This window comes from Zeugodacus cucurbitae, chromosome 3 (genome assembly GCF_028554725.1).
Source record: "Zeugodacus cucurbitae isolate PBARC_wt_2022May chromosome 3, idZeuCucr1.2, whole genome shotgun sequence".
NCBI classification, from domain to species: Eukaryota; Metazoa; Arthropoda; class Insecta; order Diptera; family Tephritidae; genus Zeugodacus; species Zeugodacus cucurbitae.
The window spans coordinates 31,218,507-31,243,415 of NC_071668.1; the positions used below are offsets into that span (position 1 = coordinate 31,218,507).

Below are 24,909 nucleotides of genomic sequence, written 5' to 3' on the forward strand. Positions count from 1 at the left end.
GCAATAATTACAACAGCTTCCGCCTCCAGTTGCTCAACGATTATGCCTGAGCACTTCGTAACACACATACACTTTTATGTTTATGTTTTTTATAAAATAAGCGAAATACATATTTAGATTTGTATACTCTTGCAACAAAGTTGCTAAGAGAGTATAATAATTTTGTTCATATAACGGTTGTTTGTAAGTCATAAAATTAAACGAGTTAGATATATGGTTATATACATATATCAAAATGATCAGGATGACGAGGCGAGTTAAAATCCGTGCAACGGGTAACATTGAGTAAAAATTAATACTATATCTTGACGAAACTTGGTACACATTATTAAAAATGGCAAATGGACCACTGCAACGCCCACAAAATGGCGAAAATCGAAAACCTAACCCATAAATACAATATGAAAATGAAATTTGGTACAAAGGATCGTACTAGGAAGGGGTATATTTGGATGTAATTTGTTTGGGAAAGAGTTCGGGTGTCACCGAACATTTTATACTCTCGCAACTTATTGATGCAATTTTATTAATATAACAAACAACTTGACACACATATTAGGCATATATATGGTATAAAGTCCATTGAAAATTTGAGATCCCTAATATTATATATATGTGAGAAAGGGTAAGTTATGACCCGATTTCACTAATTTTTCGCACGGAGACATATTATGTGAAGAAATATATTCCCTCTGAATTTCTTCTAAATGTCTGAGGGACTTACCTATAATTTTCGATATATAGGGTCTTGAAAACTTATGGACCGATTTCGACGATTTTTAGAAGGGCTATGCCATTCTTTAAATGCAGTATGTTTGCAGAGTTCTGTACCGATATCTTCACTAGTTCTGGCATGTGGGAAGTAAGCGTGGTTGTGATCCGATTTGGACTATTTTCACAACATATTATTCGGAAGCTGGGAAGATATTATAAACCGGTGCCACGCCCAATTCTCCAAAAAAATTACATCCAAATATGCCCCTTCATATTACGATCCTTTGTACCAAATTTTACTTCCATAGCTTTATTTATGGTCCGATTACACCCGTTTTCGAACTTAACCTTCTTATGGAGACAAGAAATAAATCTTCCAAGTTTAATCAAGATATCTTAATCAACTCAAGTTACAGCTTGCGCGGACGGACGGACAGACAGACATCCGGACTTGAACTTTACTGTCCACCCTGATCACTTTTGGTATATATAACCCTATATCTAACTCATTTGGTATCCCTGCAAAACTAATACGGCTATAAAAGCTTTTTCGAGAGAAAGGCTTTGCGCAAGATTTATGGTCCTCTAAACATTGGCAACGGCGAATACCGAAGACGATGGAACGATGAGCTGTACGATTTATACGACGACATTGACATAGTTCAGCGAATAAAAAGACAGCGGCTACGCTGGCTAGGTCATGTTGTACGGATGGAAGAAAACACTCCAGCTCTGAAAGTATTCGATGCAGTACCAGCTGGTGGAAGCCGCGGAAGAGGACGATCTCCACTCCGGTGGAAAGACCAAGTGCAAAGTGACCTGGCTTCACTTGGTGTTTCCAGTTGGCGCCAAAAAGCAAAAAGGAGGAATGAATGGCGCGCTCTGGTGGATTTGGCTATAATCGCTTAAAGCGGTTCCTACGCATAATATATATATATATGTATATATATATCTAACTCATTTAGTTTTAGGACTTACAACCAACCGTTATGTGAACAAAACTATAATACTCTCTTTAGCAACTTTTGTTGCGAGAGTATAAAAATGGTACAGGCAGCTGCACTCAAATTAGTTTAATATTAAATTGGCGTGACTCCGCCCACTTATGGGTCAAAAACCATATCTCCGAAACTACTCGACAAATTTCAATGAAATTTCAAAACATTTTCATAGCATCTCTATGATATGTTTTGAAAATGAGCCAAATCGGTTCACAAACACGTCTACTTCCCATATACCAAAACTTTGATGTTGATCTAAATCGTTTACCTTACTATATATAAAGAAAGCACAGTGAGAGGGTTGCTTTCGAAAATGGGCGAAATCGGACCATTGCCACGCCCACAAAATGGCGAAAACCAAAAACACATAAAGTGTCATAACTAAGTCATAAATGAAGTTATAAAAGTAAAATTTGGAATAAGGGATCGCACTAGGAAGGGGCATATTTGGGTGTAGTTTTTTTGACACCCTGATGACACGAGTGGAATATGGGCGAAATCGGTTCAAAACCACGCCTACTTCCCATATAACTCAATTTTTAATTCCATCTGAATGCTTCACTTTATCATGTCTACATAAGGAACCAATGAAGATAGCGGAATAAAACTTTACACAAATAGTACATATCATCTCTGACTTCACTTGTGAAAAAATTGGCGAAAACTGACAATAACTTTTCAAAGCCCCAGATATCGAACATATTAAACTCAGCGCTTAAGGGTAAATTTTAACCGAAAATTTGGGTAAAACTCTTAGATAATTTAATGTAATTCAGAGGAAATTGTTTTCTCCTAATAGTGTTCTGTTAAAAAAATTATTAAAATTGGGTCATAACATCTCCTAGCTCCCATACACCTAATTATAGGTTTTTCAAAAATACGGTGGGCTTTATTCCACATATATGTATTGGTTAATATGTGAGATATCTTTGCAAAATTAAGTGCGCGTATAGTCTTGGATATAGTGTACCCTGCTGGTGAAAATGGAAGAATTACCTCAGCCCATATAGTTATTCTATTAAACTTTATGCCGAATTTATGGGTAAATTTTGTATGTTTGTAAGATTCTTCAATAAATTGCGAGAGTATAAAATGTTCGGCTGCACCCGAACTTAGCCTTTCCTTACTTGTTTAAGAAATAGCAATCGTAGAAAGCAAAAATTTAAGCAATATATTTGATTTTCTATGACCTATCTTACACTTGAACCACATTCGACTATTCGAAATGAGCTTTCTACGTCCTTAATTTAATGTCAACTTACAATTCTATAACTATTTATTAAAAAGAATTTATTGTTGATTACACACGTTAAAGACAGAAGACAAAAGAAAGCACTGTTCCATTAAAATCAAATATAATTATTTAGGACATTTGCAAAAAAGGTACAAACCAAGTAGAAATTTACAAAAATATTAAACGTTCATTGTAATTGATGTCCGACAACGTTAAAAACATTATGGGAAAACAAAATTCGTAAGGCACCTTCCTGCAAAATATCGCGACGTATTTTTGTAAGCAAATCTAAAATAGACCTTATCAAGTCCTCATACTATGACAATGACAGAAATAATATATATATAATTGGGATATTGCGAAGACGTTTGAGTAAAAACAATTTTAATAGTTAGGTCGACAGAAAGAATCCACTTCCGTCAAAAACAAATATTAAAACTTGTTTGTCATTTATACTTAGTTCAAAATATTTATAATCCTAAACTAAAAATATGTATGGGTGCAGATTCTAGGAAATATGGAAAAATTTGTATATCTTGATATATGCAAGAATAAAATTCCACCATATTTCTGTAGTGGTCTGCACTTTGACACTGATTTAATACATTGTATTTTATGAGAATCCAGTAGACATATCAAATGAATATATAGAATGTTAAAAGAAAAGTTGAACAATATAAATCTTGGACATCTAGGGTAACGAAATAACCATTCCAACGGAGTAGAAAATCGGTTGCCTATTATTCAACTTGTATAATATTTGTGCATTTCACGGCAATAACAGTTATACTTAAGCACGAATTATGTTTAAAGGAATTTATAATCAGTTAATTGCACAGTAGGAATAATTTTTCTGGAATAATATTTAAATATAATAAATAATCATTTTAAATCCCTTATTTTGGTTTACTGAAAATAATAAATTTCCAAAAATAAAATATGTGTATTATGGACGTATACATCTGTGTATACATGTATAAAATATACATAAGTATTGTGTAACAAAGCATTTAAGCATTAGCACACACTTTATTTTCACAAACTATTATTGTAGATTTAAAATAACATATAGTACAGTGGAAAAGAAAATGTTTTTGCACTCTAAAGCATTTCCGGATGGGTAAGCGAGTGCGGATGGGCAAATAGAAAGGTTGGCATAAAGCGCAGACTTGAAATGACGTGGGGTGACAGCGCGAGGCCATGCAAAAATATGTACACAAATAAAAGTAAGCAAAAGATGCGCAAATAAATCTTTGCTCTTTAATATGGAAAAGGTTCTTTGCTAACTAAAATAATATTTTCATTACAAAAACTGACTTGAGTGTAAGTTTATTGAAATATAATGAATAAATAACCTTGCTTCAATTCAAATGCCACTGGAGCGCCTTGCAAACGCAAAGGAAACTAGTAAGTGTCCTTAAAGTGTATAATTGTAGCATTTGGAAGTATTTACAAACATTTAGGTATCCAAAACCACTAAATATAAAGGAAGAACTTTACTCAACCAAAACCTTGACAAATGATAAAAATAAGCTATGAAATGCTAAAATTTAAACTTAAACGTAAACGTAACTAACTAATTGAATCACGCTCGTCTTCTAACAGCGATTCCGTTACTGTTTAATTAAGAATCACACTAACTACGACGAACGGAAGTCGGCTTTAAAAGCTATTCGCCGATGCCGCTAATTGGTTAGTTGAGAAGAGCGACATGACAAACATTCATCCCAGCCTATTAGTAGTTACTTCCTGTTTGCTACCTTAAACTTCCTGCACAATCACACTGCGTGTGCGTTGTCATTGCACATTTTAATGTATTGCACTGCTCATTAAGTTGACGCTTATATTGCTTTGCAAATCCTCCTTGTGGCAGGAATGCCTTGCAACATGCGTCGCAGAATATAAGGACTTGGTGTACATATCGGTTATTTATAACGAAATAAAACAAATGGAATAAGCATGACTATGGAATGCCACATTATATAGAGTATGTGGGGGATGGGGAAATCCCTCGTTCGTTTCAAGTATTTAAGCTACCAAGCTTTATTTTATCCAATATTTTACGTTCATTTATTTTGCCAAGATATCTCATATATTAACCGATATACACGATATAGAGTCTACCAAAAATTTGAAAATCCGTAAATCGGGTATAGAGGAGCTAGATGAAGTAGATACCCAAATTTGTTAATTTTGAGAACAGAGGCACAGTATTATAATAAAAACACCCATTTTCATTAAAAAAATTCAACATCATAACAATATGGTAATTGTTTGTGCTTGAATATGTTGCTGTATTCACTGTCATTGAAATGCATTCATTTGGATTTATTTGAGTAACATTTTTGAATTTTTAAAGGACCATTCATTTTTGTGTGAAAAATATACTTATTACGATTCGGCTTTTGCTCACAATTTTGAAAGTGTATTAATTATTCAAATTATTGTTAAAAGTGAAAAATTGCACCTCCGATCTTCGATAAGTAATCATCGAGTTGCAAAAGACCGGATTATCCTAAACTGCTTTTACAACACAGTGAAACGTTTCCAAAATGATGGTTTTTAATGTTTTCAAATATTTTCTGAATTTAAAACCTCAGAAAATGTTTGCAGAACGAAAGCAGCTCGAAAAAATTCTAACCATGTTAATACGATGGTCATAAAGTTGTCAAAACAGGACTCTTGGAGGAATTCTACAGACATCCACCGAGAAATTTATGTTCACCTAGAAAAGCCAATAACAAAAGGAATAGTTCCACTTCGATTCAAAGACGCTGGGATTAACTGTACACTGTTAAGGAAAAAACCTTTGTAAGGCCATCGCAATGAAAGCGTAGTATTGCGTTTGCTAAAGGACACAGGTTTTGGACTCAAATACTGTGGGTTTATATTTTATTCAGGAGTGAAACAAATATAAAAAGAGTTGTCCCAGATGTTAAAAAGTACGTCCGGCGGTCAAAATGTGCAGCATTCCCATCCCAGTTCGTCTCACCACCAATAGTAAAGTTCGGTGGGGGTCATAATGGTGTGGAGCTGTTTTACATGGTTATCTGTGTAGCCAATTTATCGTATTTAAGGTAATTGATTCAATAAAGTTCGTTTAGATCCTCCAAAATATAATGCTGCCAAATGATGATCAGTGATTTGAAAATTTCAACGAAATAATGATCCGAAGCATAGTTTTCGGGTTGCAAACAAGTTTTTAAGACAAAATCTGTAACTGTTATGGAGCGGGAATCGTCGATAGCAGAATTATAATCAATATATTAACATTAAAACGACTTAAAATTACATTTAGAAAGTAAAATATTACAAATATTGAGCAACTGTTTCAAAATTCACTATAGGATGAGAGTACATTCCTGTCGAACGTTATAAGGGTTTACTAATGGCAGTACAAAGATCCTCTGTATCAGTAATAAAGCAAAAAGGATTTGCGACAAAATATTAATACTCATTTCTGACTTTGCACTTATAATTTTTATGTTTTAACCATTATTTTTCTTCGTTCTTAAGTATTTTTTCCAACTGAATTTTGCATATTGTAAACTATCCACACGGGAAATATTTAAATTTTATTTAAGAAAAATTGAGTATTATATGCTGAATACATCTTCAATTTATGAAATAAAGCTTTTGTCCTAGGCATTTAAGCGTTTTTTTTAAATAATCTCTAATGGCATGCACTCAACATTGTTCTTAAGTATTTTTCAACAGTTGTATAACACTTTGTAATTTTTCGGTTAACGCCATTTTGTAACAATGGTCAAATTTCGCTATCCGCAATAATGCATGGTGCCAGGAAATATGTGTACCTAGTTTTATGAAGATATCTCAATGTTTAGTCAAGACAGACGTACAGAGATCTGGATATAAACTCTACTCGCCCTGTTCACTTTGGTATATGTATATAACTCTATATATAACTCTTTTAGTTCTAGGCATAGTATAAAAATTATAACGATGGGACGAATTCAATTCCAAATGTCCCCCCATCTCCCCGTACAAGTAATACCTTCAGTAAAAGTTAAGGTATAAAACTTTTTGTTTGGCACTCTGAGGAGGTTTATATTGCAGATGCCCAAAATAGAACCATTGCCACAACCACAAAAAATGGTAGAAATATGAGGCTGAATATGATTCTGTGTGAAAATTTGATAATGTCAAATTTTATCTCTAACTGATGATAGAGTGACCTGAATTTATATCAAACGGCTTCTTTAGTGTCTGAATAAGAACGCAATTTTGTATTTTATTTCAGTTACACTTATACTATCTTATTTTAAAGCTTAATTTTAATTACTCTCTTTACATATGCATCCTCTTGTTTTCTTACCCTATTTCTCATTAAACTAAAGTAGTTAGTTGTTACAATAACATATGTGACCTGGTCTACGAAAAGGGAGCTAACGTGCGAAAACTAGTTTTCTGGGAAACAGCTGTTAAAAATAAACAACATCATCTTCCATCCGAATCAACTAAAAAGTGAAAATTGATTTTTTGACACCTAAGCCCCTTCTCCGTAGACCAGGTCACATATATAGTTTTATGTAAATATATGTAAATGCAGATATGTATGATATGTGTATGGATAATATATGTATGTATATGTGCATGTGGGTGATGTGGAGGCTTACATTACTATATCTTAACCCATCAATGACGAGCTTTAAATATATAAGAATGTAACTGAAATTAAATTCATCTTATTTTTTCTACTAAATTTTAAATACTGATCTACTATTAGCACAAAACGATTTGAAAAATATTCTCAAATACATTTATATTTAATAGCAGTAGAATAATCTGCAGTAGAAGAATCTCCAGTAATAACAAAGAAACTATATTAGACACTAGTCAACTGCTTGTGTATTGCGAATATTCATAAACTAGCAGCCCCGGCCCACGTTTTTGTGGCTAAGGTATACATTAAATTAAGTTGGTCCAATCTTGGCTTCGGCGACGATATTGATTACTCGAGGTTGATTTATGTTACGCAGCATGATGAGAACTCACACTACTTTTAATTGCAAAGTGAGTGGTGATAGTACAAGCAATTTTAAATAGTTTGGGATAATTGACTACGTCAACCTGGTTTGTAGCTGTGTCAACTCTCTTGGACCGAAATTCGAAATTGTCGCATTAAGATCATCGATATCTTTTTTTACCACCAATATAGGTCATTCAATCAGTCACTTATGGTTTTTATTTGAGGTTTCATGTCGGGAAAACTTCTCTTTCGAGTCAATGAAGTGACAAAAATCTGTTGGAAATGCTATTAATCCATCGAGGTGTCAACTACGACCCTACCATTTCCAACTGATTCTACATTCGCTATTTGATATTGTTGCAAAAACACTCATATGTTAGTCGTTAATTGGCGATTCTTTATATGTCACCACAAATCAAATGGTTTTAGGCATGTGATTAGTGCGTCAGTAACAGTTGATCCAGGAATAATTGGAAGAGTCTGGCGTAAATCACCCGCTAACAGAATCCTGGCTCCACCAAAAACGTTCATCGACAAATTCTCTTATTATTATCTTTCTCCCAATTTTTCCATATTTACTCACTTTCTAATCTTTTTCTGGCCTTCCACGAATATTTCCAGACAGAAATTTGCCAGAACGTTTTGGCCGTTCTCGTTTTTTTGCGGGACAAACCAACAGCAATTCATTTTTATATTATATTATTATTATTTTTTTTTTAATTCCGCGCACGACCATTCAGTAAGGAGCCGACCGCGCGAGCGATTTTAACCCCCCTCTGGTCACTCCGTGCCCGAGTCACGCCCACAACTCTACAACGCATAGTTAACCGCCGAGCGGATATTTTTCAAAATTTTTAACTCGTGATATCTTTTGAATGGAATGACAGAATCTAATAATTCAAAAAGTTATATAATAGGCAATCTTAAATAATAAATCATTTATTTCGTTAAGGATTAAAACTAATGTACAAATAAAGAGCCTTTTCAAGTAGTGGTATTTTAATTAATTTTTTTATATAAAAAAAATCTTATTGTGACAAAACTATAATAGTTAGAGATATGATGTCGCGACGTTTATTGTAGATAATGATAAGTATAAAATGTAGTACATAACTTTGTTATATCTTCAATCGTTTTCGCAGCATTCGCGATTAAAGAAAGTTTTTTGTTATTTTTTTTACATTATAGGAGTTTTGGTAAGGAACCCTATTTTTTTAACTAAATATAGCCTATGTCACTCAGGAATAGTAAAGTTTCGGAGCCTATTCGAGACAAACAAACAAAAAATCAAACCTTTCCTCTTTATAATATTAGTATAGATAGAAACACTTGAATTATTTGTTTTAAACTCGCTTTCCTTTTTTTCGCAAGAAAAATTTGTTCACAGTTGAATTAAATGGGAATTCATTATCAAATGCAATTGAGGTGGTAGCCAGATAAAACTTAGTCCAATGTACAAAACACATAAGCAGACACGAACCAAATCCTTCGTCCAGTTTACACTTCTAATTAGCCTTAGTTAGCTAAACAGTTAGTGCAACCGCACTAGTTTTGCTTGTAGCAATAACTGCTGAAATGAAAATATTTTATTTTCCTTCGTTTGTGGCAAACACTTGAAGCAAATAAGTTGTATTCAACTCCTAACGTAATAATTGTACTAACTTTTTAATTGCAAATGTCATCAACGGAGAAAGTTATATTAAATTAAGAAATAAGAAAAAAACAAACGAGAATTAAGGTATACAAATAAAGTTAACGAAATCTCTACAATATATGAATTATACAGAATATTGAAACGAATTAATCTGACACTGTCATCCGTCAACCCATTTTCAAAGCAATAACTACTCATAGATTTGAGGTATGTATGCTCGTGACAGAACTATCAAATTTTTATTAAATCAAATAATTATATTCGAATATCTGTGTGGACCATAATCCATTAATCCATAGAACCGTTTCTATATAGTTTCTATCGAAACAAGTACGGTACGAGTTCTAAAATATTGAGAAATATAATGACTATCAAATATATGTATTGTGAATAATATTTATAGTATGTACGTATTTGTTTCACATTTTTATACTCTCGCAACAAATGTTGCTAAAGAGAGTATTATAGTTTTGTTCACATAACGGTTGTTTGTAACACCCAAAACTAAACGAGTTAGATATAGGGTTATATATACCAAAGTGATCAGGGTGAAGAGTGGAGTTCAAATCCGAATGTCTGTCTGTCCGTCCGTCCGTCCGTCCGTCTGTGCAAACTGTAACTTGAGTAAAAATTAAGATATCTTGATGAAACTTGGCACACTTATTTCTTGGCACCATAGGAAGGTTGCTTTCGAAAATGAGCAAAATCGGATCACTGCCACGCCCACAAAATGGCGAAAACCGCAAACACATAAAGTGCCATAACTAAGCCATAAATAAAGCTATGGCAATAAAATTTGGTATGAAGGATCACACTATGAAGGGGCATATTTGGATGTAATTTTTGGGGAAGTGGGCGTGGCCCCGCCCCAAATCGGTTTTTTGTATATATCTTGCAAACCAGTAAAGCTATATAAACCAAACTTTCTGCAGTCGTTTTTTTAGCCATTTCCTTATACAGTCCAAATCAAAGAAGTCGAATAATAACCACGCCCTCCTCCCTTACAAATGTTGGGTTGAAAATTACTAAAGTGGGTTAACTCACTAACGAAAAACGTCAGAAACACTAAATTTCACATAAGAAATGGCAGTTGGAAGCACTCAGATTTTTTTACAAAATGAGAAATGGGCGTGGCGTCGCCCACTTATGGGCCAAAAACCATATCTCAGGAACTACTCGACCGATTTCAATGAAACTTGGTTTGTAATAGTTTCTTCACATCCCAATGATATGTTGTGAAAATTGGCCAAATCGCTTCACAACCACACCTACTTCCTATATACCAGAACTTTGAAGACAATCTGAATCGTTTACTTTACAACATAAAAAGTAAGCACTAGTGAAGATATCGGTGCAGAACTTTGCACAAATACTATGTTAATAGTGTGGCAGCCCCATTCTAAAAATCGCCGAAATCGGACCATAGGTTTTTAAGGCCCATATATCGATCACGAGGACCTCGGTGCTTCTAACCTAATATTATGGTTTCCAACTTTCAATGGACTTTATACAATATATATGACGAATATTTGGGTCAAATTGTGTATTATATAATATAAATAAAGTTAAATAAATAAATTGCGAGAGTATAAAATGTTCGGTTACACCCGAACTTAGCCCTTCCTTACTTGTTAATAAAATATTTACTCACCTCTTTAGCCTTACAGTGTAAGGTATCGTAAACCTCTGGGCGACCTTCAATATTCTTTAGGCGCACAGGCTTTCGTATGAGTATACTGCGTCCTTCTTCGTCGACATGTATAAAACTACCAGCACGCGCCCGAAAATCTTGCGACATTTTACGCTGTCCCGTATTCTTCGGAGTGGGTGAGAGCTCGCGAGCTTTTCCGCCGCCTCCACCAGTGTTGCAATTCCCATCGATTTCCACAATTACACCAGCCCCACCGCCTCCTACCACCGCACTGCGTCCAATATGCACCGGCGAATTTTTGGCATTATCAGAACCTCGGCCCGATATGCTCTGCCTTTTCGCGTAATGCTGTCGGTTCGGAGTGCACTGGGCACTTTTACTGCCACCTGCTATTGTCATTGCTGTCAAAGATACAGTTTGCTGCTGCAGCTTTTCGTGCGGCTCTTTAATGTATATTTGTGACCTTCTGCTATCATTTTCCTTTTCGCTGCGCATTTCCGGTGTTGGCGGCGAGGAATGATGGTTTATTTGGATTTCGTTGTTTGGTGTTGCATTGTTTTGTTGTTGCTGCTGCTGCCTTTGTTGATGCGTTGGCGTGTTGGGCATACGTTTGGCAGCCACCAATCGTAAATTCTCGAAAATCGCGCTGAAGTGCGACATTTTGGGTCAGTTACTCACTTACTCTTCCACTTTGTTACCGAATTACACAAATCTATTTATTATATCTGTTATTGTTTGTGATTATTTAACCATTTCGTTAATTGTTTATTTAAATCAAAGAATTTTTCTTTTTTATATTTAATTTGATAAACCTCTGTTATGAAATATAGTATCTATAATATGTATATATATATGCGATATTTTTGGGATTAAAAATATGTCGTTCCGATTGCACTGGTTTACAAAATATTAACTTTTTTTGTCACATGAAAACTCATTTCAAATTTTGAAACAAATATTTTCTTAAGAAATGCAAGCATCAGCTAAATTTAGCCTCCAACAATAGTCTGCTAGCATTTCCCTTGTTAGTGCTTCTCCATTAAATAAATGTCATGATGAAACCTTTCGCCTTGTTCGGCTTTATACATATATTACAAGTTTATTTATTAAGACTTTCTAATTTTCCGATATATGTTTCCCTAGAAAATTTAGTACAACGTTCACAAAACGTTTCCAAAAAACTATTGCTAATCATTCCGTTTTTTCTTCGAAGCTCTTATTCTTTATCATTTGCCATATTTATGAACCTACAAATATTTCCTGTTTGATTTTTGGCTCTCTGAGTTCTGAATTCTGATTTTCTTATATATTTGAAGACTTTGGCACAGGCAATTCCGCACTATTTAGGATGGGCCTATTGACCGAAGTCAAGTTTGGATACTGGGTAATGTATATAACATTGTGGTAAAGCGTTTTGTTTAAATCAAACAAAAAAACAACCACTTAAGTGAACCATTGGTTCGGTCCAAATCATTGGTATAGCAAATGGCATAAGTATGGGTTCTTGTTTAACCGAACTTAATAGCAGTCTCATTTACGTTACACAATATTTATGTTGAACCCAGGATTCATCTTGATTCCTCACTGGACATCCAAAATAGTCTATATATTATATTACTATTAAATTAAGGACCCGAAATTTCGACAATGAGATTTAAAGGTTAAATTCTCCACACGCATAATAATTGTCGAGGTCATTATAACACTTTCGTTATAACGATGTAACAAGCGTATATACTATATGATGCTAGTTAGCCAAATGCAATAGTTATCCAGACGTATAAATGAATATGTAGCTGTCGCAAAAATCTGGACCCTCAAACAATATATATATTGTATAATATTGTTTCAATCACGGCAAGATTTTTGCGACAGCTACATATTCATTTCTAACATTAACAAAAATAATCACAAAGTTTGTGTTGACAGTGTTTACCAGTGTTATTCGATCACCGAAATCAAAGGTAATTGACAAACTTTGCATGCATTTAGGGGTAGATATAATTTCACTACTCCCTATTATATGTAGGAGTGAAAATAAAGTAATAGGCAAGGCCTTAAAATTAAAAATACAATAACTTCATGAACAAGGATACCAAAAACATAAAATTGGATAAACAAGATTACGAAATACTTCTCAATATGAGTCAGCTTAAAATTTGCAATTTGGTCGTGGCTGCGTATTTTATGCTCCCGCAATTCGAAATGCTTAAAGTAGCGGAAATATTTTCAGGTGTTGGCACAACTTTAAAGAAATAATTCCAAGACTAAACGTTCACTTACAATAACATAAGATATCTCTATATTAACAGAGATGTATATCGTATATGCTAGAAAGCCAAGTGGAAGTTTGAAATTCTTTTTATTAAGAATATGGAACTAAGGGAAGGGCTACGGTCGTATTTTTATCTATATTTAGCATTGTTTAATGTGGAGATATTTATTTCATTATATTCTCAAGCTAAATGTACTTATTTTTTAAACAAATAAGAAAAATTCTATAAAAATTTATCAAACTAACTTTCATACAGATTACAGGAATAGTTTCATGCTTCAAACTCGTCTAGATTTCATTAATGAAGATGATTTCATAGTACAGATTTGACTAAATGTAACGATCTGAACTTAGTGAATGAATATTGTCTTATTCTGTATTTTAGGGATAGTGACCTAGTACATCTATAGAATAACAAATAATTCAATGCATGGAGTTCACTTCAGCATGATTTTTACAGCAATTAATGTATCTAGAATTACTATTTTATGGATTTATATATAATTTTTATTATATTCAATATGGATGTGGTCATTACAAGCTAGATATTCTTAAAATTATTTAAAAAAAATCTCATACATACTACTTATTTTCAAAGGGCCCTTTAAATTTTTAATATTCCAATTTCTAACCAACCAACTAAAATAAACCTAATCTACAAAACCAAAAGAACTTAATGGCGAAAATTTTTGAAGGGTCCAGAACAGTAATTCTGCTTACATATATTATAATTTACTTAATTTCAATTCATTCAATTCATCTGAATTTAGAGAACACCAATTTAATTATTAAAACTTATACAATTAAGTAATTTAAACTTTTTGTGATGGAATATTAATGCTAAGATGACGACTCCCACTGAAAGTGCTCAACCGACATTACACTTAATTTAACCATATCATACTTATTGATGATGATGCCCACGCAAAAGGGTACATTTAAATTAGAGGCTAAGAATGTAGAGGAGATCTTTGCCAATGAATTTATAACAAATGAAGTTAACCAATTTGCATAGTGAATAATTAAGTAATAGAAAAATATCTTCAGAGTTTCTAAAACCGCAATTTTGTAAACCAATTAAAAGTAACTTAAATAACGTCTTACATGTATACTCTGAGTGGAATAAGTTTTATGTTTTCATTAATTCATTGTTTTAATTACAATCAGAAGATACGAATGAGTTCAATTTCAAAGGCGTGCGTGGCTATTCAAAATGGATTACCGACACTGAACGGTAACAGTGGCGCCTAATGTATGCACTTAATTACAATGTGAGGAAGCTAAGATTGTTGTGGGTTTCGTCAAACAACTTGTCTGAACCATTTTCCTTACCGTACACCTCTAATGCCACAATTAATTCCTTAATCAACGAAGAAGTGGATTGAAGATAGGGTTAGCAAGCAATGTACATGTGGTTATTGTGTGGGGATTCAAAACGCACGGATACACATACATACATTTGATATTTGAATGTAGCTTGCCAGGTTTCCAGTGCAGAGCGTAAAATTCAATTACAAACACTTAAGTGCTGTTGAATTATGAGCGTCACAGCTTAATTTAATTTCACTTTCATTTTTTTTTCATCGAATAGACAGACAAATTGATTAATTTCGAATCTGCGTACCTAACTATATATGTACAATTGTACATTCATAAAGTACATATGTATTTATATTTACTTCCAATTATTATTTAACTATCGCCTATGATTTAATTGATTTGCCAAAATATGTGGTTATGATATATTAATACATTACCAAGTGAGAACTCTAAGGTCGACTAGAATCGAGAAATTTTATAGATAATCGAGACACAAGCATTGCTTAATAAATTAGACCATTTCTATCTTTTTTTCTTTTAACAGGACTGACCTATATAATGGTTAATTATTAATGCCAACTTAACCTACACTGAGTATATACCATAAACTCGAGTTGACGTTTTTGACCGATTGTTGTATTTCCCTTGTATTTTTATTTGTGCGTATGTATGTATGTAAAAGCAAGTGGTGTGAGTTAGATCTAATGATTTTTTAAGCATAATTCCCAATGTAATGCCAGCTGTTGCTATACTCAGTTGAAACCATTATCCTTTGCATATTTGAAGGCGTCCCATCTGCGATGAATGCGGTTAGCTTTTTGCTTCAAGCTAGAATACATTATATGCTAATTCAATAACTTCTATTCTTATTATTATAGGCGCAGGAAACTTTTAAGGTACAAATGAAATGTAATATATGCGTATTTAAGTATACTATACACACATCGATGTGCTTATTGAGTGGGCTGTGCGATGGGGTCGTAAAACGGCGTTTTAAAGAAGGATTAGACTTATTTGTATTGTTTAGTATCTGTTTCACGTATTAGAGTCCAACAGTAGTCGCTCATCATGCCTTCATCCCAAAATCCTTCGTATCTTCTTTCAATGTTGGCTAGATCTTGGTTTAGCCGCTCTCCTTGTTCGTCGCTCGTATCACCCAAGTTTTTGGGAAAAAAATCGAGATGGGAATGTAGAAAATGGATCTTTAGAGACATTCTAGCTCCAATCTTTCGATAATTTTGCTACATATCGCCAATAATTTCCTTAAAATTAGGGGATTTGTGATTACCAAGAAAGTGGTGAACGATATTTTGAAAAGATGCCCATGCGGCTGTTTCATCGGGCGATAAACATTTTGTAAATTTTTTATCTGACAAATATTCCTTCTTGTATTTTTGCATATGACAATTTAGGACACAACTTAACTAAATACTGAAAAGCCGGTCATTCACGGTTAATTGCTTTGATGAAGTTCTTTATAAGGCCTAGTTTAATGTGAAGAGGTGGCAGGAAAATGTCTTGCGGATTTACAAGTGGTTCAGCGGAGACGTTTTGATGTCCAGGCTTATCAAGCAGTGCCTGTAAGATTGGGAGAATTTTCCTCAATCGGTATTTAATTACTGTTCTAGCAAACTGTGCTTGTAACAGCACAATGGTGCTATCATGCGAGAACTCGGAAACTAGAATCAATCTTAAAAAACTAAATGCATATTCGAATTCAGCATATCAAATATAGTTAAGAATCGTTCTTATCTGTTCAGATCCAAAAGTTGACCTGAATTTGTAAACTTGTGATATTAGTCATAATTATTTTAGCAGTAATATAAAAAATATTTATGTATATTTTAAACTAGTAAGGAAGGGCTAAGTTCGGGTGTAACCGAACATTTTATACCCTCGCAATTTATTAGTGAAATCTATCATGACAATTTACCCAAATATTCGGTATAAAGTCCACTAGAATAACGAAAATTATTATGTATAGTAATTAATTAATTCTACATTTTTTCTTTAGTGTGTTAACACAATTTTGGTATCTCAATCTCGATCCGGATTTCAACTCGTCTCATCCTGGTCACTTTAGGATGTATGACTCTACATTTAGTTTAAGGTGTTATAAAAAACCACTAGATGAACAAAACTATTATACTCTGTGCAACATGTTGCGAGAGATGTTTTTACATCTGGATAGTTTGTGTGATTGAGTACTCTCCAACGCTTAGCGAATCGAAGACAGCTAGACTACTGTGAAGCATTCTCTATAGCACTGAAAGTCACCTACAATGGGATAACATTAAACGAACTGAATGCTGTGGTAGTGGTGACTAAAAATAACAAACCGACCGAATAACAAACTAGTTACTAAGATGTGTTGGTCTCTCTAGTGCTATCTATCTGGGGATTTTTCAACTATATGTAGACATAATTTTGTGTAAAATTCTGGTTTTCATAAGCAAATGTAATGTTTTTTACAACGATAAAACATTTGTTATATACATATGTGTAATATAAAAAAACTTATTTTGCTATCCAATAAGAAATTTGCTTCAAGTAAATTGAATTAAGTATAAGTACATAAAAAACTACAAGATAGTAGATATTATCCCGGTTAATCGGTGGACAATTTTATAATTGAAAAATTTAATTTTATTATATTTTATCCGGTTAATAGATGTACCTATTCAAAGATTCACGGTTAGTCAATGTCCAACTGAACATCGCCATTATTCATGTACTGTGATTCACGGTACACAGAATCTCATTACGCGTTCTTACAATTTATATAGTCCAATGCAACACAGTACAAATTAAGCAGAATGGAATTAAAAGATTGCATATCTTTGAAGTGCATTATGACTTCCGTATTGGACTGCAAATGCATTTACCCAAGGGAAATTCAATTCAAACAAGTACTACATTCACACTCCTTATGTTCGTTGTGGATGGTTGGAGTAGTACTGCGCGCCAGTTTCGGATGGCGGAATTTACTTAAATCGTTTTCTTGAATTCGTAAACAACAAGTCCCTTGAGAGCAAAATACAATGTTTCTCCTTAGCGCCATTTAAGTAAAAACAAGGATAACAGCGCAAGAGAATAGCAAGAACACAAGTGGCACTGCAAAACTTGTATTCAACATTGAAATAAAACTGTTTAGCTGGTCACTAAATATTTTGGGCAGTAATCGCCGAGAAGGACCAATCGAAGACAGTGATTGCACTGTCAAAACGCAAAACGAAACGAATTTCGAAAATTAAATTCAGCCTCGATTTAGAGACCAAAGCTACCGAAATGGGTTGACCTACGAGAGGATGGCAAGTGGATAGTATTGTGCATATTGTGTAAAATTTATTCGAAAAGGTTTAACCATACATGTTATACACAAATATAGAATGTGTAAAATATAAAGAAAAGAGCACTTATTGGTATTTTATTTGGTTCCATCACAAAATTTTCTACATTGTAAATGGTGGTGAACTGCATACATAAGTACACTCGTCACAGCTTTTGGGAATGTAAAAAGTATTGTTCAATTTAAATTGATTTTTATAACAAAACATGTTCGTCTAATAAAAACAATTTGAGAAATGTATTAAAATATTGTTAAATTCCAGTTGCCAGATTTTAGGTCATTATTTGTGATATTCACTATGTATTTCCCCAAAATTATTATTCTATATTTTTTGCTTCCTAATCAGTTTCAGGAACAGTATTAACAAATTAGCTTAGCAACAACAATGTTTGAGTGAGAGAGAAACGTGAAATGTAATTATGTAGCGCGACTAGTTTATAGTTGCCGGTTTACTAACCAAGGCTATTAAATCGGAATAATAATCGGAAATTAAATAAATTTAATAATAAATCTTCAGACAATATCTTTGAGAGACACTTTTTAAAATAATTTGGTACATAGCTCAAATTTGTCAATTAAATTAAAGAAAAGAATTGTATTAAAATGCAGCGTTTACAAATCACATATTATTTAAATCAATGACTTTATTAATGATTAAAAATACATCAAAACAAAAAAGTGGATTATGCTCACGCCTTTACTTTTTGATATCTTTGTTATAATATTTAATATGTAAAATGTTGCCAAATGGAGAAATACATTTTTAATTGCATTTCTAAAATTGGTTTGATACCACATTATTCTAAATGAAATTGATTCAATTTGAAATTCCCACTAATGTGAGAATTATAATTAACCGATATGAAAGTGCCAATTTGGTCCTAGGTAAAGTACTTAAACGATTTATTTTTTCGTATAAAATATATAAACATATTGTGTTCGGAATAATAACAGTTAGTAAGTTAGAGTCAAATCATAGAAATTTTGCTCGTAATTGAGAAGTACTACTATTAAAGACAACTCATCGGATATATCAAAATAAATTAAATCAATTTCAAATGAAAGTTTGCTTGAGTTTCGAGCCCGTCAGTGTTTGTTATTGTTTCATTGCGGAATGTACTGTTTAAAATAATAATAGTGAACATTAAAAATAGTACATATTTCCATTAAATTTATATTTTCGCAAACGGAACAGTAAGCAAAGTAATTATACGTCATAATTATTAAAACATATAAGATTTTTAATTTAAAATGTTTAGTGGTAAAGAAATATTTTGCACCGACGAAACATAACATAATCTCATTATAAAATTAAGAAATGAGAGAAAAACTTATTCGGAAATAGAAGACCGCAATGTCGCTAAACGTATTAAATTCGCCAGAATTTTTGTCAACTGGCACTTGGAAATATATTATGGACAGATGAAAGTAAAATCGTTATTTTTGGAAGCTCAGGTTCATCTCAGTGTGCGCGTCGTCCACCAAAAACTGAATACCACCTTAGATACACTAACAAACAAAGAAGTCAGGAAAGCCAAATCAGGCACTTGGGTAATAGTGAAGGATTCTTGGGAAAACTACCTAAAACCCGTTGTGAAGGCCAAATCTATGCCGCGTCACTATAATTCAATTCCGACCAAATACTGAACCCCATTCCTTTGTATCTATAAATAGTTTTCAGATTTACCTATGTTTCAGTTACATTTTTAAACCAGTTGAGAAATACTACAATTTTCTATTTTCTGAAAAACGAATTTTGTGCTATTTTAGTTTTATTATCGTTATTAATAACTGTTGCGGTCGATAAAATTGTGAATTGATAACAATCAATCAGAAGCACAGGAATCATTATAAATGGGGGTTGTGGCAACAAACGCTTTCATAAACTTTTAGCACTGAACCTCATTGTGTCACTGAATGTCACTAAAACATTTCACATATTAACCGATATTTTCAAAGCAGGGTGAACCAGAGCAACCGAAATTTATGATGGCTCTACCAAGGGCTCCAAAGAGAACCGATATAATCAATTTGTGACACGAAACCACATATTACTCAAAACTGTTCTCAGATGCCCCTCTTCCACTATAGCAAATTTTGAACATGTCTTTTGGAACTAATTGCATGATAAATTTCATATTTTCTAATACCCCTCAAAACGTTTTGTAATACCCTCATTTGGTCTTGTCTGATGTTTTTGATACATATCTATACTACGTTAATGGTTTTATACCGAAGATTGTTTTCTAGCCTTTCTTGATATGCCGAAATAATAAGTGAAATGAGGTAATATCCACTCCCAACTAATAATAATGCGAAAACATAAATAAAAATATCGTCAAAATTACTAAATTTCACAATAGGGACAGCATAGTCCCCATATATGTATCTATTATAATGATGTCTATTAGTCATTTTCGGAGGGCTGCAAACAGGTTTTGGAACTGAAACACCTCCTGTTATGGGCATTTATTTTAAAATGTAATACACGAGTTGCTTAAACACACAACCCCCATTGTAAAAAAAAACTAAGCTATGAAATTCTCATTTGTATCCAGTGTCTATTCATATAAAATAATCGGTTAGGTGTTGAGAGTGGGAAACTAAAGAAAATCGTATTGCAGTGATTGCTATAAATTATTAAACAGATTTAATAATTGTGAATTGAACAACTTAAGTTGATATAACTCAGTAAAGAATAACAGCAACAATTTTCAAAAGATCATATGTAAAAACAAGTAAGGAAAGGCTAAGTTCGGGTGCAACCGAACATATTATACTCTCGCAATTTATTTAGAGATTTACCTATAATTTCGGTGAAAAATTACCCTTAGGCACTGAGTTCTTCATGTTTGATATCAGGAGCCTTGAAAAGTCATGGTTCGATTTTGACAATTTTTCCACAAGTGATGTCACAGCTCAAATACAGTATTATATACCGAATTTCATTAAAATCTGTCGAGTAGTTCTTGAGATATGGTTTTTGACCCATAAGTGGGCGACGCTACGCCCATTTTCCATTTTGTAAAAAAATCTCAGTACAGCTTCCTTTTGCCATTTCTTATGTAAAATTTGGTGTTTCTGACGTTTCTCGTTAGTGAGTTAAAGCACTTTTAGTCATTTTCAACCTAACCATTGTATGGGAGGTGGGCGTGGTTATTATCCGATTTCTTTCATTTTTGGACTGTATAAGGAAATAGCTAAAAAAACGACTGCAGAAAGTTTGGTTTATATAGCTTAATTGGTTTGCAAGATATATACAAAAAACCTATTTGGGGGCGGGGTCACGCCCACTTTTCCAAAAAAATTACATTCAAATGTGCCCCTCCCTAATGCGATCCTATGTTCCAAATTTTATTTTCATAACTTTATTTATGGCTTAGTTATAGCTCTTTATGTGTTTTTGGTTATCGCCATTTTGTGGGCGTGGCAGTGGTCCGATTCCGCCCATCTTCGAACTTAACCTTCTTATGGTGCCAAGGAATACGTGTTCCAAGTTTCATTAAGATATCTCAATTTTTACTCAAGTTACAGCTTGCACGGACGGATAGACGGACAGACGGACGGACGGACAGACTGACATCCGGATTTGAACTTTACTCGTCACCCTGATCACTTTGGTATATATAACCCTATATCTAACTCGTCTAGTTTTAGGACTTACAAACAACCGTTATGTGGACAAAACTATAATACTCTCTTTAGCAACTTTTGTTGCGAGAGTATAAAAAATATATCTATGGTAATCACCGCTGCTTTACTATTATTTTGGATTGCATATTGCATTAGAATTGAAGTGCTAGCTGGTTACATTCGAAAAACTGTTATTTCAGCAATTATACAAGCAAACAGCTTCCTAGTTAATGACCCCACACATACTCCTACGACGACCTCATTATGTCACATTACAATGACGAACATCTGCGCGCTTGCTTGCATTTGAGTACCCTAAAAGTAAAATATAAAAAGCTTAAAGTAAAGTAAGTAAGTAAAGCTGTCCGTCCGTGCAAGCTGTAACCTGAGTAAAAATTGAGATATTTTAATGAAACTTGGAACACGTGTTCCTTGGCACCATAAGAAGGTTAAGTTCGAAGATGGGCGGAATCGGACCACTGCCGAAAACACATAACACATAAAGAGCTATAACTAAGCCATAAATAAAGTTATGAAAATAAAATTTGGAACATAAGATCGCATTAGGAAGGGGCACATTTGAATGTAATTTGTTTGGAAAAGTGGGCGTGACCCCGCCCCAAATAAGAAATCGGATAATAACCACGCCCACCTCCCATACAAAGGTTAGGTTGAAAATTACTAAAAGTGGGTTAACTCACTAACGAGAAACGTCAGAAACACCAAATTTTACATAAGAAATGGCAGAAGGAAGCTGCACTGAGATTTTTTTACAAAATGGAAAATGGGCGTGGCGCCGCCCACTTATGGGTCAAAAACCATATCTCAAGAACTACTCGACAGATTTCAATGAAATTCTGTATATAATATTTTCTTGACACCCTGATGATATTGGTGGAATATGGGCGAAATCGGTTCGCAACTACGCCTACTTCCCATACAACTCAATTTTGAATCCTTCTGACTCGTTCACTTTATAATGTATACATAAGGAACCGATAAAGATAGCGAAATAAAACTTTACACAAATACTCTATTTGAGCTGTGACATCACTTGTGGAAAAATTGTCAAAATCGAACCATGACTTTTCAAGGCCCCTGATATCAAACATGAAGAACTCAGTGCCTAAGGGTAATTTTTCACCGAAATTATAGGTAAATCTCTAAATTAATTGCGAGAGAATAAAATGTTCGGTTGCACCCGAACTTAGCCTTTCCTTACTTGTTTCTCCATTCAACTAGTTAATTTTTAAGAGCATATTTCCTTTGTTAAGGTAATTTCTCTCATCGTGGGATTTTTCGTTTTACACAATCTTTGTTTGGAGTCCTCTTTAATAGTTCTCCTTAAGAAATGATTACTGACACTGATCTTTTCAGACAGACGTCTAGTGTAGTATCAATTTGATGAAGTAAAAGTTATATTTAAGGTTTTATGGTATTTTAAAACCATGCCTATAGACTTGAGTCACTGTTTCTGCTCACTGTCAGCTTGCATGCTGCAAAAAATAATAATAACATGTCCTTTTTTACAAAATAAATAATCTCCACTGTTACAGAAATTCAAATTAGGCACCTAATTACTTGCGTAATTCGCTACATGAAAAGTAAATATCCAATTAAATACATTATATAGCTATACCGTTAATAATGCCGTTCATCGGCTGATTTGTTAATTAAAATTATCAACTGAAAACTTTTTTTCATTTCATTTATGCACATTTTTGTTTTTCCAGAACATGCTTTTTACATTAAACGCGCACCAAAAAATTAAAGCATCCAAACACAATTTATATGTAATGCGTTGTTAAGTGTCGCACTGAGTGTTAACACAAAACATTTAAACACACTTAATTAGTGCAATGGGGATCCGAAACTCTTCAATAGGCCAACTAACACAGCCTCGCATATTTGTTTGCATACTTTTATGTATTTATTTGTGCGCTATTTTCCATAACACACTGTAGTATGTGACGCTGACATTTAATTTCAACTTGTATGCAGTTGTTTTGGCAATTTCAAATTTACTTTCATTTTTTGTAATTTCAATTTCAAATATGATGACCACTTTTCCGTTAGTATTTTTGCGATCCTGCAAATTCAAACGCCGCGCGTTAACTGAGCTATTGCTCCTGTGGAAACTTCTTTAAATACCGGATTCATACAGGTGCGCGTTGAGGATGCTGCCAGCGTTGACGCAGATGCTACCCCCACCACCGACACCTCGTCATCAAATCATTTCAACAATGTTGGAAGCATTCTGGATTGGTTGAAAGCTTTTAGCAAAGACACACACCACTAAACACATAATTCAGAAAAGGCCGAGGATTGGAAGGGATGCGAAACTTCTATTGGACATTTTTGTTTCAAAGGCAATAACACCATACAAATTTTTATCCTCTCACAACATGTTGCGTATAATGTAAAAGGTCTGTTCACCTAACGGTTATTTTTAACTAAACGAGAAAGATGTGTGTATATGGGTGGAGTGCATATTAGGGTGGAGCGATTTTATTTATTTTTGATTTTTCGACATGAAGTTTTGAAAATTTATGTCAAATAGGTTTTAGGTTATTTAGCAAATGTAGAAAAATGCCAAAAGTGTATTGAATAAACTAGTGGCATGTTATATTGTATTTAATAAAATGATGAGCATAAGTGGACTAAAAAGAGTGTACTGAAGCTTTTCAGTAGGCATAAACGTGAACCCTTTTGAATAATGTCGTTATTTGTGAAAAATATAAATCAATTACGCTGTCATAAGTTAAATGTGTCGTTATTGCTGAAAAAAGCAACATTCAAAATTTAATTTCCTTTTCACAAATATCGTTCTAACACAAAATATTTCGTTCTTTCTGAAAAGAAATCTAATTTCACCCTATGACAGTATGCGTTGTAACACAAAATATGTCGTTATTTTGTAAAAAAAAATTATGACAAATACTGGCACAACTGAGATGTGTCACATTCTTATTCAGAAATGACCTTGAAACATGCCTGTTACGTATCAGGGGGAGGGGGTTATTACTTTCTTTACACCCACCGATAGGGTAATAGTGACTTTTAAAGTTTTCGCGCCCTTACAGCAGTT

General features: G+C 33.5%; 1 protein-coding gene across 2 annotated transcripts in view; it reads right to left on the minus strand.

The window, feature by feature from the left end:
* LOC105219547 (nitric oxide synthase-like) overlaps positions 1-24,533 on the minus strand; it is a 174,514-nt gene extending 149,981 nt beyond the window's left edge. The window contains exons 1-2 of one of the 2 annotated variants that reach the window (XM_054226417.1): positions 23,742-24,533; positions 11,245-12,058 (exon numbers count right to left, since the gene is read on the minus strand). In XM_054226417.1, the coding sequence (XP_054082392.1) occupies positions 11,245-11,904 (660 nt within the window). In that variant the 5' untranslated portion in view covers positions 11,905-12,058; positions 23,742-24,533. Of the gene's footprint in view, positions 1-11,244; positions 12,077-23,741 lie in introns of those variants that run through there. The other variant, XM_011195764.3, reaches the window with a different exon arrangement.
* Positions 24,534-24,909: the final 376 nt, after the last annotated feature.